General features: G+C 31.6%; 2 protein-coding genes across 2 annotated transcripts; both read left to right on the top strand.

Moving 5' to 3' along the window:
• The first annotated feature begins 8,809 nt into the window (after positions 1-8,809).
• Positions 8,810-12,458, top strand: LOC124847784 (ras-related protein RABB1b). The gene is made up of 6 exons (XM_088114495.1): positions 8,810-9,001; positions 9,094-9,233; positions 10,667-10,749; positions 11,271-11,475; positions 11,587-11,655; positions 11,968-12,458. The coding sequence occupies exons 1-6, from the start codon at positions 8,956-8,958 to the stop codon at positions 12,058-12,060; spliced, it is 636 nt and encodes a 211-aa protein (XP_087970621.1). The 5' UTR covers positions 8,810-8,955; the 3' UTR covers positions 12,061-12,458.
• A 2,226-nt stretch (positions 12,459-14,684) lies between these two features.
• On the top strand, positions 14,685-15,653 carry LOC124841318 (uncharacterized). Its single transcript, XM_047317570.1, has 2 exons — positions 14,685-14,897; positions 14,943-15,653. The coding sequence occupies exons 1-2, from the start codon at positions 14,685-14,687 to the stop codon at positions 15,651-15,653; spliced, it is 924 nt and encodes a 307-aa protein (XP_047173526.1).
• Positions 15,654-18,222: the final 2,569 nt, after the last annotated feature.

Below are 18,222 nucleotides of genomic sequence, written 5' to 3'. Positions count from 1 at the left end.
AATAATGACCTTAGGGTTTAATCAGGTTTCCAATTATGCCCCGGTTTGCTTATTTGAACGTTATTATGTGCCACTAGCGTGGAATGACGCGTGGGATTGACGCGTGTGGTTTCTCGATAGTCTTGTACGGTTGATTTTCACGCGCTTTGTGTTTATGTCATGTCGGGGTTTGTGGGTTCGACATAGTCCAGCTGGCAAGGACTAAACAGGAAAGCTGCGCTACTATGACGACACCGTTTCAGCAAGGTGACTAGGTTAAGAAAATGAACGGCACCGTTTCAACATTCGCATTCGTTCATTTGAATAAAATCTTTCGTTATTAATAGTCTTTTCAGATGATTAATGTCTTGGCTTAGCCGCACATCTTATCTATTTTTGCGCAGATTTTAATTTCACAAATATTATCACTGATTATATTTTAAAATTACATGTTTTATTTTTTATTTAAAATATTAAGAGTTACAATGAGTGAGATAAATAAATATGTAGAAAATAAATATGACATGTTAAGATATTTTTTTCATTTAATCTTAATTATATATTTTGCAATTGAGATTTTATTTTATTATAATGTTATAATCAAGTTTCAATTTCGAAAATATTATTATTATTATTATCGAGAATTAACAAACCTCTATCATGAAATATGAAACTTTCCAAAGCTTACTTGATTATCCTGATGAAAAAATTAAAGAATATTTTATATGAAATATAGAGAATGATAAAAAAATAAACTGAGTGAGTACTTTTATGATAATATGTTGTATTTACACTCATAGATAAAGAACATAAATTAGATTTCATTTCTTTAAAAAAATTCTCTTATTTAAAATATTTTTTGTAATCAGTTATTGTATTAATATCTCCATTAACAACATTTCAAAGTACCATTTTAGAATTAACAATATCTTATTTTTCTTTTTTAAATTGATCAAATAATCAATGGTACACAAATATAAACTAGTGTAAAAATACATTTTTTATACCTGTTAAAATGGGTTTTAATAACTGTTAAAATATGTTTCTATACATGATTTTGAGTAAGTATATCAGCACCGGGTATAGAATGTTCTCAAAATATGTTTTTATACATGATTTTGAGTAAGTATATCAATACTGGGTATAGAATGTTCTCATTTTTTTACACTTGTTACGGTCAGTTATAAAAGTATGTTATTTATACCTGACATTCTGTAACTGTTATAAAAGAATCTCACTTTTATACTATCTTGTCATAGAACAGACATAAAAGAATATCACTTTTATACCTAGTGATGTTATAACTGGTGTAAAAAATGCAATGCTATTTTTATACCTAGTAATGTTATAACCAGTGTAAAAAATGACTTTTTTAAAAAACGTTTGATTTGTTTGTGCTATTATCCATATCTGCCTAAAATTCAATTCCATAATACAAACAAAATAATCAATAACATTTCTTTTAACACATCAAAATATAATATTTACCTCACAAAATTTCTAAATATATATTTACATAACATAGTTATTTAACATCGTTACATATAAAATAGTTTCTAAGCTCAAAATGTAATATCGAAACATCTAATCATTTACAAATGGTTAAAAAAATGCAGTCCACTGCTTCCAAATATCCTTTATGACATGTTGTTCCATTGGAGATGTGTCATCAAATATCTACACATTGAATAGTTTGAGTCAAGTAAAACATTAAATATTTTCTTTGCCAATGAAATGTTTTCTTTGACTTATTACTCGCAAATATAAAGTCATATAATGTTATAGTCTGATTTTTAACTAAGCTTGCATTTGTATTTGTGATTTTATAAATGGTTGCACTACAAGAAAAAATTGAATTACATACAGTTAAAATTCGTATATAAGACCCAAAATTCGTATATAACAATTGGTTACGTACTTATAGAGACAAGTAATAATGTGATGGAATCTAATGTGACACCAAGAGAAATGAGAGGTGTCAAATAACTATATATACCATTAGTGTGCCAACACATCCTTTTGGGAAAGGAAAAACAATAACAAATGAAAAGAAGCATAAACTTTTTGTATACGTTAAATAATAAAACTGAAGAAGAATAACTCAATAATAGTTGTATACATATGCAAGTTATGCAATGAAATGAAAAAGATTTAACTATAAATTAATCTATCTATAGTCAAAGGAAAATGTAGATTCAATTGGTGTCATGGCCTCTCCTCAGCAGTCTGCACAATAATGTAGAAATGTTTTCTATTATAAAATCAAGCCAATATAATAGATATATCTGGGTTTGGATTTATCTTGAAACTGAAAAAGAGGATTGTCCTGAAAGAGTGGGTAAATTATAACATCCATAGACTACTATTACTGGGATTGTTACCGTTAAACAATAAAGAGAATCCAGCTAAAGCTTTTCAGAACATGTCCAGTTGCTAAGCAAAGGAACTGGCATGGATGATAAAGCAACGACCATAGAAGAGCTATCATACAAATAAAGAGTCACTGCCAAGTCTCAAAGGATGAATATCTAATATACTAAATCTAATCATAGAAGAGCTATCATACAAATAAAGAGCCACTGCCACATGTGCTAAAATAGATGCAAAGATTGAAAAAAGCACAAAAGCATTGTTACTTAAAATCATGCAAAAAGAAAAAAGTTGCAAAAATAGACTGATAAAAGCACTTTTTTAATTAAAAGAATAGAGTTGCGCAGACTAAAAATAAAATATATAGCACCAACGGCGAAAAAGTAAACAAAGATGGAAACACGAGAAGTGTAACACTAGAGAAAGGTAAACATAGGATAAAAATGCAATTCCATATATATAGTTATTATTCAATTGTATGATCACCAATCAAAGAAAAACTAAATTAAATAATAATATATAAATTAAATATTAATACATATATAAATATTCATAATAACAAATAACAATATTATTATTATTATTAATAATAAACTTATTATTTAAGAATTAAATAAATTAATTTATAACAATAATGATAATTGTAACATTTTTTAAATATATCATTTTATCATTTTTTAAAAATTGTTATATATCTCGAATCACTTACAAAATTTGATAATCTTTTTATTTTCTTTTAATTTTCACACTCTTATCTTCATCCAAATAATATCCTTTCTTTTGCTTCTTATTTTCATTTTTTCACTCCACTAAATCTGCTTCTAAAAACTAATACTCTGACACCTCGAAAAAATTAAACCTATATATTATTGAGAAATTAAGATTTGATAAAAAGACAGATTTTATACTGAGAAAGATGCTTAATATATATTAGTAAAAACATTGTAGTATTATAACATTGAGTATTTAAAATTTATAATATATTTCATAATTCTAGGTTTTCAAAATGTATAAGATTATAATATTATTAATTTATATTTAATATATTCATCCAAAATCAACTAGAAACACCAACATAGGTGGTCCTACTTGAAGCAATCAAGTAGTTTCTTTTCATTTTTTATTGAACCAAATATTTAGTTTCTGTTTTGTTGAATTGGTTCGAGGGTCGATCGTCTTTCCTTGTTTTGCTCTCTTTTGATCTTCAATCCTCTCCGAGAACGCGATCCACTCCGATAGGTTATTGACTTGCAGAAGACACTCCGACGCTCAAGTCAGATATGTTTCATAAGGAGGTCCATATTTTATTAGGATAGAAAAAGATATTTGTACCTGGATACCAATTGTATATTTATAAGACTTGTGGCAACCAAGTTCATTGATTAACCATTAATGCAGTATATTTTTGGACAATATAATCTGTCAATCACTCATAAATACCGTATATTCGTCCTTAATATGGCCATTAAACATATTAATTGGTCATTAATGACATTTACCTTTCCTGATTAGTTTGTCTGACAACCGGTCGATTGCTAGGTATAATACAGTTTCTTATTGTCAACTCAAACGATCATAGTTGAACCTTTTAAACAATTTGTAGTCGATCACATAATTGGCCTATACATTTATAACTTAGAAAAAATTGTGACTTATAAAAAGCAAGAAAGAAATATAGTTATTCGCAAAAGGTGATATTCATTCATATTGGTTCCTAGCAGACAAATTAGTATAAGTCATAACCTTAATATATTCAATCATAACATAAAACAAAACTAAAATAAGAAACAACTTATGCAACCTATTTTTCAACTACAACATCAAGGTTTGCCATCTCTTCATCCTCATTAATGGGTCGGCAATAGCACAAGGGCTTACCCTAGTAGTCTTTTCATCAGATGCATTTTCAACAACAACATCTTAGTCATGGTCATCTTATAAGTCGCCTTAGCATCCATTACATCATCCACGTCCATTGTACGACCTTTAAAGATGTCCTTGTCCACGTCGACCTACCTAAGCGTTTTATTGAAGCCATTAGTATGCTTAAATATTATGTACTTCTATAGCTTGACCAAATTGACCTCCTCTCTTGTCAGGCTTCTTGCTCTGTTAACCACCTTTTTCAACTCGTTATTTTCCTTTTATAAATCCTTTTTCTCATTCTTTAACTTCTTTTTAGAGTTGAGGCACCTTGTTTCCAAGACTTCATTATTGTTTCTCTCTCTTTAAGGGCCTTTTTATCTTCAGTCCATGCGTGTTTGTTAGTTTCATTATTATTCTACATATTGGCCATCTTGTTCTTCTTCTTGTCGACCATTTCCTTCTACAATGAATTAGCTACCCTGTGGTCGAGCACTAGTGATAGACTCTGAAATTCTAATAGTGCACATATAAGGGTGGTTGGTTCAATCTCCTCCACCACCTTTAGTTTACTATCCCTTAAGCTTATTTATATGTCTCTATGCATGTCAGTGAAGGGGATCTCCAAACCACCCAAGTCAATAGCCTTGACCCCAAAACTAGAACTTCCAGCTTGGGCAAGGAGCTTAACCCTCAACTTTTTTCCATCCATGTCAACGCCTTATAGCTTTAGAGGCACATTCCTCTTTGTGTCTTTTTAGGGTCGATGTGTATCCACCACTAAGCCCTTTAAGGTAGGCACTTAGCCCTCCCCAATCTTCTTCGCCTATTTTGCCATTTGGTTCCTCAACTTCTCAAACATTCTTTCATCATTCACTATCTTCGCAACATATTCGGCCATGTAACCTATAAACACCATAAAATCTCCATATTAGCTAAAAAATGAACTTCTTTGTGACAAATCTTCATTGACTAATTAACCTATTAGATTTTTGCATTATATTTTTGTTTTAAATTTGCGTTGTTCTTTCAAACTCAAAAGCGATCGTATTCTTTCCTATATAGGATTGTATCATATGGCCCCATAGTGTATTATCTGGTATTTAAATTGTATCACTCCTTATACCTAAAGGGGTTAACTGTCTAATGAAAGAAAAATTTCAAGTTATTATTTTCATCATAAAAATATGATTAAAGAACTCGTTCTTGAACTTTTTAAATGATTAGGAATGTACCCCAAGCAATCAAGTACTCAACCTACTTACTAGAGACAATTAGGTAATCAAATCCCTTGGTCGAGTAAGGTAAAGATGAAAGAAACATTCAAGTGAAGGGGATAAATAAATGGCTCAACATATTAATCTAAGGTCCTAAAGGAAACCCTAACTGTTTGGATGAAATTGTGTTGGCGCAACATTTAGAAGACGAAGAACACTGATTGTTAACTCATCGAAAGGTAATCGAATGTGAAGTTGTAGAAAAATTCCTCCTCATATGATAGCAACCTCTTTATGTTAGGTTGGGCAAAAGCTAGGAGATATGCATGGAGGGGTATTTCCTTGGATGGATGGTGTGAAAATGTTGTGGTAAATGGTCCAAGGATGATGAGCTAAGATGTGGATGGTGTAGAAGCTCATGGCCTCTAGGAGATATGGTGGTGGTGATGTAGTTTTTGGTGGCTCCAAGAGAGGTGAGCCCAACTCAAGGAGGAAGATGACTAGAGGGGCCTTTAGGATTGCTCTAGGTAAAGGTGTCTTTTATACCCTAAAAGCAAAAGGAAACCCTAAAGGTCAAGGCTTGGATTGGAGGCCTTCTAGGATGGAGACAAATGTCCAAATCCTCTCCAATGGTGGAAGGACAAGTGGTCACTCATAAAGCAAAACATCTCTAATCCTAGAGTGTCATGTGACCACTTCTAAAAGCAAATCCTCTCCAATGGAAGCATGACACATGACACTTGGTTTTGATGTCTAACTTAAGAAAAATCTTATGCTAGTTAAGCCATAATAAAAGCATTAAGCAAACCTACACTACATGGTCAAATACAATGGCTAAACAACCTACACTACTCTTCAAGTTATGCTCCATGATAGCTCCAAAGGTGGTCCACAAGGTAGAATTAATACCATCTTCAAGGATAACTTTCATTCTTTTTGAAAGTGTTTGACCATGGCTAGGGGATTTGCCATCACCGTACCCCTTTTGGTCATGATAAATATTATCTATGACACTTACCCTCCTAAAGGACACTATATTCTTTGTCCCCACTCTCAAACATATATATATATATATATATATATATATATATATATATATATATTATTCAACCAAGAGTTCAATATTCTTTAACAACTAAATTTGGAAAAAAAGACCCCTTACTAAGGGATTTACACACTTGTAAAACCTTCTTCAAGGTAGTTTGAACTCGATATGCTCCTCAAAAAGATCCTTCATATTCATAGTAATCACCTTTATTTCCACCCCCAAAGCCTTAGACGATGATGCATCGAAGGACATCGAAGTCCGACTACTATCATTATTCGTCTCCTCCTTGGAACCATATTCGACCCACTATGTAACATACCTATTACTAATCGGCTCTCGAGTTATGAAATTTTTCCATAAAATATCGATAACAAAGAAAATTCTCAAAAATTTGGTGCTCAATTGAGGCAAATGAGCCCCTATTTATAGCAAAACTTCGCAACCTTTCACCTTCTAATCCCTTGTCCTCAACCATTAGATCTCTCCATAATTTAAGGTTTAAGGATCACGACTTTTCACCTTTCCAACATTGCCTTGTTTCCTGTGCAACCTGACAACCTTACATCTTCCATGTCTGATTAGATCTGACTCATCATACTTACAATCTCTTTGTCGTTACGCTTTTCAAGGCTAGAGGGCTACTATACATGTAGGACAAACTAAAGAAATACAAATTTTCTTTGCACAAACAAATGATAACATACTAACAACACGAAGACTCAACTACAAACATATCGAGCCTGAGAGCTAATGTACCATATATGTTCAAGGACATCTTGGTACATGTAAGATGTCCTCAAACCTCATGGTCTGAACCACGCGAGGAAGCGGCATGGCCAAATATGTGTCACTAAGGACATGAGATATATAAGAGCATATTAACCACATACATTCAAGAGTAATCAACCCTCAAGCTCTGACCACAACCCATAGCATGGTATGATCGACTATATGTTGACGAGGAAGAGTCAACATATGGAAAGCCTACATAAGGTGGTAATTAAAGCATGATTAAGCAGATGAATTAACCACAGACTAATAAACATAATTATAAAAGCCATAAATATAGTATAAATAACATAAAATATGAGATAAATTAATTATGTTCATTTATTACAATATTAATTACATTTTGACGTACTTGACTAACTTAAATGTTAAAATGTCTTCTATAAGTATAACCCCTTGCTTGATTGGGAAATGACAAATATTGTTGAGAAGAATAAAGACTCTTAAAATTGAAGGCTTAAAGCGTTTGAAATGTTTCTCAAAGTCTTCCCAAGATATACTTGGTTAGATAAGAACATTCACAATCCCCACTACAATGTCAAACACCAATCCATTTCAATTTCAGAAGCTCGTAGAAGCTTTTCCATTTAACTAGTCAAAATTTTGTAATATTATTAAAACATTCGATTTTTCAATTAAAAGAATTTAATTTCTGTAAAAAAATAATTCAACACACGACAAACGTACATTGTTTCTTACATTAAACAAAATTTAATGTAATTGAAAAGGAAGTACTAAATTTATTATTTTTTAAAAATAAAATAACCAAATCATAATTTTGATCCGTGAAATATAATTGGGTTAAATATGTTTTTAGTCCCTAAACTATTGACCGTTTCTGGTTTTCGTCCCTCTTTCAAAGTAAGGTACAATCTGGTCCTCATTTTTTCGAAAACGTTCATTTTAGTCCTCGAAAACTAACACCGCTTAAAAATTTGATCCTCATTTAACAATAAAATGAGGACTAAAACCAAAATTCCGAGGATTAAAACAAACATTTCGAAAAGAATGAGGACCAAATTGTACCTTATTTTGAAAGAGGGACGAAAACCAGAAACGACCAATAGTTTAGGGACTAAAAACATATTTAACCCAATATAATTTTACGAAAAAAAATATATTTAACCGTATTAATAAGTCATAAAAATAGTCGTGAATTAAAAAAAATGAATTTACTTTTTTATTGAATTTTTTATTATATTTTAAAAATATTTTCATAAACATTAATTTTAATATTTTAAAATATATTAAAAAACTATTATAGCATACTAATATCAAATATTTTAAAAATTTAACAAAAAAATATATAAAAAACTCGTTAGAAAAGCCGTACGCCCAAAATTCTCATTAAAAGGCACAAACAACTAACAAAACAATACTAAAAATATAAATTAAAAGAAAAGAATACTAAATTCTCATTAAAAGACATAAACATCTCCGAAAACAAATTCTAAAAATATAAATTAAAAGAAAAGAAATATTAAATGATATTCAAGACGCATTAAAGAAACAAGTGATACAAATACGTCACTTCTTGCTTTGGTTGGGAATCAAACCCACCATTCTCACTGTGCATCACTCTCTTCCTTCCTTCTTCGTCTTATTCTCCAACCCACACTAAAGCCTTCCTATTTTTGTTCTTTTCTCTGTTTTGCTTTTTTCAAACGGCGTCGCTTCAGAGGTTCAGCGATGTCGTACGACTACCTATTCAAGTACATCATCATCGGCGACACAGGTTAGGTTCTTCTGTTCCCTCTTTCCTTTTCTTCTCGCAATTGGGTCTCCGAATCTCACTTCAAGTTTGGGTTTTTCTCCGGTGCCGTGCAGGTGTAGGGAAATCGTGTCTGCTCCTCCAATTCACTGATAAGAGGTTCCAACCTGTTCATGATCTCACCATTGGTGTTGAGTTTGGCGCTCGCATGGTCACAATTGATTCTCGACCCATCAAGCTTCAGATATGGGATACTGTCAGTTCACCCTCTCTCCCTTTCTATCTCTTCCTCTATTTTACTTTTTTTTAAAGTAAAAATCTGTTGCTTAATTGTGTTTTTTTTTAATTACTATTTGTTAGATAGGTATTTCAAATTTGGTGAGAATTGATCAAGGGTATGTGTATCTGCTAGAACACTAAGTAAAATAGTTGTGATCACTGTTTAATTTGTTTGATTGTTTGGTTTTTTGTGGCATGTATGGTCTCATGCAGGATCATCCAACATTATATTCAAATGCTAGATACCTAGAATTAGGTGAAACTTTAAGACATTGGTTCTGGGTTTAGATTTGACTTTGAGTTGAAACAAGTTTACGCGTGTTTTAAGTTTGATTTTAGATGGAAATGTTTGTTTTTTCTTCTTTTAGAATTGGTTTTTAAGTGATGCGATATTGTTCAGATGTTTTTATCATAAAAGCAAGCTAGAAGAAAATAATATACAGTTTTTATTCTGACGCGAAAGCTACTTAAAGTTGCTTAAACTCAGTAAATTTTGGACCTATAAAACGTAGAACTGAACATGCCAAAGTTTATCGTTTCTATGTGATTCTGGAAAGTTCAAGGTGAAACCAAAGGCACATTAAGTAACTTTTGGGTTGCATAGAAAATTTTGTTGCGAATTTTGCATAGTTTTTTAGAAAGTAAATAGCTCAAATATAAATCTCGAAATTTCAAAATCAATTTTAATCATTATTGGTGTTACAGAATCAATTCTGGAAACGCAAGCCCAAACAAAATAAGTCTGTTTACTTTTTTAATCTATTCTTTTATTCTTTGTCTTGATTGTATCATGGTAAATAGGAGTGCAGGGACATGGTTAGGAATAAGGGGTATGTATATATACAGTAAAAGGGTACTGGATTTGTGATTGTGACAGAGAAATCGGAATGGAGAATGATTATAAACCGTTTTAGGATTGCAAATCTATAGTTGAACTTGTTCATGCAGATATATCCAACACAATCTATTATTTATGTCTCAGGTTCTTAATGTTCTTTATCTGTGGTGCTACTTAATTTCTTTCTGTTTTTCATTGATTTATATAAGGTAGTCCTTGAAGTTCGTAGTTATTGAACCTTGCAATGACTGATTACTGAAATTATGTCTGGTCGAGGCCAATTTAGTATATAAAATTGACCCATTTGTCTGTGATTTAGTTTGTTGTAAGGCTAAGCCTTGAATTACATTGATTGGCATTGCATGGTGAAACCAAATTGATGTCGCGCGTAATGAATGGTTTCATTACTTCCTTTGATCCACAACATCGTGTATCGGTAGGATCTTAAAAAGATTAAAAAGTCTTAGTAGTGTTGAAGATGGAATTCTTTTTTAATATATTTTGTCATGTCTAAACAAGGATGCTGTTTTCAACAATATTTAGGTACTTATGCAGAACTTGTTTTACTGTAGGCTGGGCAAGAGTCCTTTAGATCCATCACAAGATCTTACTATAGAGGAGCAGCCGGAGCACTTCTAGTTTATGACATTACAAGGTGGGTTGTGCTATTTACAATTTGACATAGAGTTCACGGTGTGCATTTCTTTAGAATTATATTGAACAACATACCACCTTTGTTGTGGTATTTATTTACCACTTTCATGAGTGCTAGGAATGCAATAGAAGTAAAATGCAGCATAATTGAACCCAATTTCATTCTAAAAACTATTGAAGTTTTGGTGGCTAACTGTAGCTATACTGTTACCTTCTCTTTTGTCACTGATGGTTTCAATTCTTTTGAAGTAAACATTAATGTCTTATTTTATTATTAAAGTTTAATGTTTGAACCACATGTGCAGTGCTGGTATGTATCCCTTGTTGCTTCCATTGTGGCTCCCAAACAGTGTACACTTTTTGTTTCATATAATCAAATAAGTATAATGCCCAATGATTATTTTCCCCCTTTCATTTTTTTCTTTCTCGTATCTCTGGTGGGTGGTGGGGGTTGAGTATGAGGTTTGTTCTTTTCTCAAAGTCCCTTCAACTGAAAACCAAAAGACTCTTTTTGTTGATCAGGAGAGACACATTTAATCATTTAGCTAGTTGGCTGGAAGATGCCCGGCAGCATGCCAATCCTAACATGAGCATCATGCTCGTAGGGAACAAGTGTGACCTGTCTCATCGAAGAGCAGTGAGCAAAGAGGAGGGGGAGCAGTTTGCAAAAGAAAATGGACTTCTGTTTTTGGAGGCTTCTGCTAGGACTGCTCAAAATGTGGAAGAGGTGATGCATCTCAATCAATATCAACCGAGATGTAGCACTATGCTTTGCTACCTCAAGAATATTTTGTGAAATTTATTAACCATGGAAAGCCACTTACTGCTCATTCTGCAGGCTTTTATAAGGACTGCTGCAAAGATTCTTCAGAATATTCAGGAAGGTGTCTTTGATGTGTCGAATGAGGTAAATATCTATTATGTTCCGTGCAAAAAGAGGTGGATGGTTTCTTAAGAATGGATGTTTTCATCATTTTATTGTCATAATAGGGTATAAGAAATTGACATTTTCATTTCATTTGCTAATTACCACTGTATCATCTGAGATCTAGGTTGCTCTGATGATGGTTGGTTTCACCAAAATGAGTTAAATATAGAAATGAAGCATTGTTGCTTTTTCTTCTTTCTTGTAACAAACAACATATAACATAAAATGGAACTTTCCATGCATCCTTAGCTGCCCGTTTTGGCTAGATCACCAATGAATCTATTGTTGCAGTCATCTGGTATAAAAGTTGGCTATGGACGTCCCCAAGGTCAATCAGGAGGCAGAGATGGAACTGTTTCTGCAAGGGGTGGATGTTGTAACTGATTGAAGGGAAACCAGATCTCAATCTAATCCTTTTTTGCATCTATTTCTGCCTCCTGTCTCAACTGAGTGTATACTCTTAGACTTGACATGGAACTTTTGGAGTACACTGCAACTTCCTGTATAGATCTAATCTCAAAGGTGTTCTTGGAACAGATTTGACTGCATAGTTTTCAGATCTACTAAATGTTTAATGATTGGCTGTTATGTTCAAAATGCCAGTTTCTTATAGTTTTGTTGTTATCTGCTACAATATTTACATGTTGTAGCTTTTTAGTAGGTACTACCCATGTTCCACTCAATGTTAAACATGCATGAAGTTGTGTGGGTCTCATGTGTACAATTTATCAATCTTCAAAGAATGTCTTTATATATGAAAAAGATGAATGGGGTATCCTAGAGATGTGATTGATTTTTATTGCATGAGTTTCTCTATATGTGTTTGCTAACAAAAAGAAAGAATAAAAGAAGAAAAAGACGAATTGTGGTTTTTACATATTTACAATATAGAATGTGCATTAGTGTTGTGGCAGCATGTAAACTTAAATATTTGACTAAAATTATTAAGTATGGTACACTCATAAGATTTTTTTACTACTTCTCATGTACATTTTACCTTTATCTCTTCACAAAAGTAAAAATCATATAATATAATTTTTTTTATATATAATTTTAAGTTAATGTCACAACTATATCTCCTAGTAAACAATAATTTTGTCTCCCATCTCATGTAATAACATAAATTTAACATTTCATCATATTACTTTCACTTTTTTTCTCATATCTATTTAAAGCATGGCATTTATTATCATAAAGTATATATTGGATGCATAAAATATTGTGATCAGAAATAATTTCAATACCTTTTCTTCTATGATATCGTATGTGTGACATTCTTAATAATTTTTGTACTATTTATTAATTCCGATATTTAAACTTAAATGTACGTAACATATTCTCTTGTTAATTTCCAAATCATATTTTTCTCATGCTAACATATAAATGTCTATACTCTATCTTACTCCTATTTGAAGAGAAAAATCTTTCCAAAGTTTTTCTATAAAGTTCAAGTCAATAATTAACTACTTTCCAAAATTTCTCAAATAAAACGAAAACATCTGCAACAAATATGTAATAAGGGATAGAAGTTTATATATCTATTCTAAGCACATCCACACCTAGATTTAGGATGACAAAAAAAAAATGATGATTTAGGGTGACAAAAAAAATATGATGACAAAAAATACGTGTCACAGATAAGATATTTATTAATTATAGATAATGAATATTTTAATGCTTATTTATAAATGAAACAAGATATTTATTAATTATAGATAATTGAATATTTTAATACTTACTTATAAATGAATCGGTACAGGTATTGTATTACTCATATATGTATATATTTGTTACTTATAAAAACTAAATATAAAAATTAAATTTATATTTATTAATTTAAATTTACTTGAAATTAAAATTAATTTATATTTTATTAAGTTAAATTTAATCAATATTATATTTTAATTTATATTTAATTTCATTTATATTATGTTTTATATTTTTTTATAATTTTATTTTAAAAATTTATAAAATATATTTTTTAAATATTTACGAGTATCAACTTTGTGGGTTTTAAAATATTCATTAGTATTTTTTAAATGAGTATATGTGCAAGTAACATATGGATAACGAACTAATTTTTTTGTTACAAATCATATAGCGAGTAGACATTATTTATGTTCGACCCAATTCGTTCTCATATCTACCTATTAAACAAATAAAAAATTAAGGAAAATTTTAAATGTAATTATCTATTTTCATAGGAAAAATTATTAATCTCACTTCTTATACAAGTAAATAGTTTATCATAATGTATTTTTGTGCTATGTGTAAAAGTCAAGCAAACACTTCTTTCTTTTGCAAATTCTATCCTTGACATTTGATCATTATCTCTAATTTCTAAACAAGAAGAATCCTCTATAAATCTTTGTATCTACTGTTGTTGTAAACTAAAACTACTTTAATTGTCTTTAACAGTTAGTTCATGTACTGATACACTATTACATATACCTTGTATTCATTCATTTTTTGTTAATGAGAATTATATTTCTCTATTGTTATCCATTACTCTCTGTATTAACATTCCTTTCTCTGCATAACTCCCATATACCCGCTGCACCTCTGTTTACACGCTGCGCTTCAATAGTGGTATCAAGAGCAAGGTTTCGAAACCTGGTGGTTAAGCTAAAGACGATCAAGAAGAGATGGTTGGTGTGATTCATAGAAATCTACCTGTGTTTGACAGCAAGAGGTTCGATGATTGGTGTGTAAAAGTGGATGCGATTTTTGGCTTTCAAGAAGTGGACAAGATAGTCAAGAAAGGCTTCAAAGAACAGTTGAAGGGAGATTCAGAAGAAGCAAAGAGACAACACAAGGAGAATAAAAGGTTAGACTGCAAGGCTCGAATGTTTTTGCACCAGTGTGTGTCAGCTGCCATTTTCCAGAAAGTCTCGAAAGCTATTACGACAAAGGAGGTTTGGGATATCCTGCAAGAAGGCTATGACAATTCTGGAAAAGTCAAGAAGATCAGATTGTAATCTCTTCGGAGACAGTATGAACTCCTAGGCATGGGAGAGAAAGAATCAGTCGTTGAGTACATCGGAAGGATCCAAGTAGTGGTGAACGCCATGAGAGCCTGTGACAAGGTCGTGAAAGATAAGAAAATTATGGAGAAAATACTCAGAACGTTAACCCCACAATATGATCATATAGTTGTAGCCATAGAAGAATGTAAAGATCTTAAGAATATGAGAGTCGAAGAACTACATAACTCTCTAGAGGCACATGAACAGAGACTGATCGAAAGAAGAAATGCTGAAAAATAGGTGAGTCAGGGTTCGAATCAAGCCTTACAGACCAGAAGTAATTACAAACCCAGAGGACAAGGAGCTGGAAGAGGTAGAGGCCGATCACGGGGAGGTCGAACCAGAGGCAGAAATGCGAATGTCTGTGATCAGAGTGTCGAAGAAGATTATAGCGAGCATAGAGATGGAAGCAAGAGAGGTGGAAAACAAACGAGAGGAAGAAGAAGAAAGAACATTGATAAGAGAAACATCCAGTGTTATACCCGTAGTAAATTCAGGCATTATTCTTCTGAATGTTGGCACAATGGAGCTGCTAATAAGAGCAAAGATGATGAGGCTAATCTTGCGCAAGACACATACGAATTTGATTCTGATCACGTCCTTCTAATGAGTATAGTTGACCATGACAAAGAAGAGCTGCGATGGAGTCTAAGTAAGAACGAATGCGAGGACGAAGTGCATGATTTAAATAGGTGTAAGAACGATTTTCTTACACAAGACAAATGTCAAAAGGTGGAACATGTATTGATGTCTAACAATGCGAGCCATGCAATAAAAGATAATTGCTGGTATTTAGATAAAGGTTGTTCCAACCATATGACGGGCAAGAAAGAATGGTTGATAGACCTGGATCTGAATATCAGAAGCAGTGTGATGTTTGCTGACAATAGTGTGATCATGGCTGAAGGGGCTGACAAGATTCTAGTAAGACACAAGGAGCATATCTACTGAATAGAAGTCCAACGAGAGCTTTGGAGAACTGCACATCAGAAGAAGCCTGGTCAGGTATTAAACCATTTGTAAATCATCTCAAAATCTTTGGCTCAGTGTGTTACAAACACATTTCAAATGCAAGAATGAAGAAGTTGAATGATAAAAGCGAAACTTTTATCTTCATCGGTTATCACCCCACAGGTGCTTATAAGCTATACAGCCTTGAGAAGAAACAAGTTGTGATCAATAGAGATGTGATTGTGGACAAAGGTGCCACGTTCGAATGGAGGAAGCCTGAGACATATAAGAAACTTGAAACTGAGGCAAGTAAGAATCTGCAATAGCTCCTAGCTGGCTGGAAGATAGCATTCCTGGTGTTGAACAGGCTGAGATACGTGATGAGGTCAACAACAGAAGATCACAAAGGATGTGATTTCCTTCCTCAAGGCTAGTTGATTATGGAGTATTTGCTGACAGTGACGTTGTAAATTTTGGTGAACAAGCACACCTCACTTTCCTAGCCGATGCAGCAGCTATTACCTGGAAACAAGCATTTGATGTAAAGGAGTGGAGAAAAGCTATGATTGAAGAGCTAAAGGTCATTGAAAAGAACAAAACTTGGGAAATGGTAGAGCTACCTCAGCACAAACATGCAATTGAGGTAAAGTGAGTTTTCAAGACCAAGTTTAAGCCAAATGGTGAAATAGAAAAGTTCAAAGCGAGACTTGTAGCGAAGGGATTTTTGCAGGAACCAGGAGTGGATTTCACAGACGTTTTTTCACCAATCGCAAGGCTTGAGACTGTGAGGTTGGTCGTAGTAGTAGCTTGTCTTAAGAACTTGGAAATCTGTCAATTGGATGTAAAATCAACTTTCTTAAACGGTCCACTAAAAGAGGAGGTTTATGTAAGATAGCCACTTGGATTTGAGAAGAGGGGTGAAGAACACAAGGTCTATAGTCTGAACAAAGCCTTGTATGGGCTGAGGCAAGCACCACGAGGTTGGAATAATCATATCAACACATTGCTTCTTAAACTGGGTTTCCTGAAATGTTTGACTTCTATTCAGTAGACATTTGATCATTATCTCTAATTTCTAAACAAGAAGAATCCTCAATGAATCTTTGTATCTATTGTTGTTGTAAACTAAAACCACTTTAATTGTCTTTAACAGTTAGTTCACGTACTGATACACTATTACATATACCTTGTATTCATTCATTCTTTGTTAATGAGAATTATCTTTCTCTGTTGTTATCCATTACTCTCTGTATTAACATTCCTTTCTTTGCATAACTTCCATATACCTGCCGCACCTCTGTTTACACGTTGCGCTTCAACATCTACAAGGACCGAGTCTCTTCGTAATATATAGACTAATTTTTCTTTATTTATCTTGTATAATGACTTGTTAGATTAATGATTTTATGATTTACATAAAATTTTTAATAACTTTTATTTATTTAATTAAATGAATAGAAACAATAAATTTTATAAATTTATCTTTTAAAATAAATAATGTTGATAATCTTATGATTTATAATTTTTAAGTGCAAGTTTCTATTTTTCTTATTAATAACTAATTTTTCCTTTTTGGGGTGAAATATAATATTTTTTCTTCCATTATCAATACATAAGACTTTATTGAAACATATTGTTTTCCTTTCTCTAAATTTTAACTAACCTTTAGCCAATACATTTTCAATTATGCCTTTAAGTCTCTTTAAAATTCTTCAAGATCTTTATATTATATTTGACTTATACATATTACTAAAATTTCTTGTCTCATTTTTCCTAGTTTTTAGCATTCTCTCTCTCTCTTTTATTTACCTTCAACATTTCCATTCGATGACAAAACTCATTTACCAACATATTTTATCTTCTTAAACATTACGTTCCAAATGAAATTAGCATTGCCAACTTAATTACACAATTGAGAAAAAAAAAGATAATGTAGTTGTATGCTTTATAAGTCATATTTTACATGTTTAACAATATTAGTCTTTTTGAATGTATATTTTAAAATTCGTTTAAAATAATTTCTAATTAATTGATAGTGTAACCAAACAGATATTGACAATGCACGGAATTAAATTTTAAAATATGAATAAACAACTTAAACAAAAAGGAATTCTGATTATAGACAACTATTTCTACAGGTGAATTCTTGAGATTTTAGAAGTTATAATATATTTATTATATTCAATTGAGATCATAAAAATATACTTACAGTTTAATATGAATATTTTATTTGATAAAATCAAACAATAATATTTTGGTTGTTTTTATTTAATTTATTTATATATTTTTAATACAATTTATTGTAAATATTGAAATACAAATTACAATGAGAGTGAGAAGGGGGGAGAGAGAGAGAGAGGGAGTTATTTAATGAGAGAGTTATTATAAATAAAAAATATAACTATAGATAAAATAAATCTTAGTTATTGAAATAAAAAATATTATAAGTAATATTGTGTAAAAGTTTTTTATTATGAATAATTTTTTAATTACTTATATTTGAAAAAGTAATTATTAAAATGATAAAAGTGTAAATAACTTTTTTATATTAATGATAAATTATTTGAAT

Source organism: Vigna umbellata, chromosome 4 (genome assembly GCF_029865625.1).
Source record: "Vigna umbellata cultivar VRB3 chromosome 4, Vumbellata_1.0, whole genome shotgun sequence".
NCBI classification, from domain to species: Eukaryota; Viridiplantae; Streptophyta; class Magnoliopsida; order Fabales; family Fabaceae; genus Vigna; species Vigna umbellata.
The sequence above is the reverse complement of the archived record's forward strand: the minus strand, read 5'-3'. Positions and strand labels throughout refer to the sequence as shown.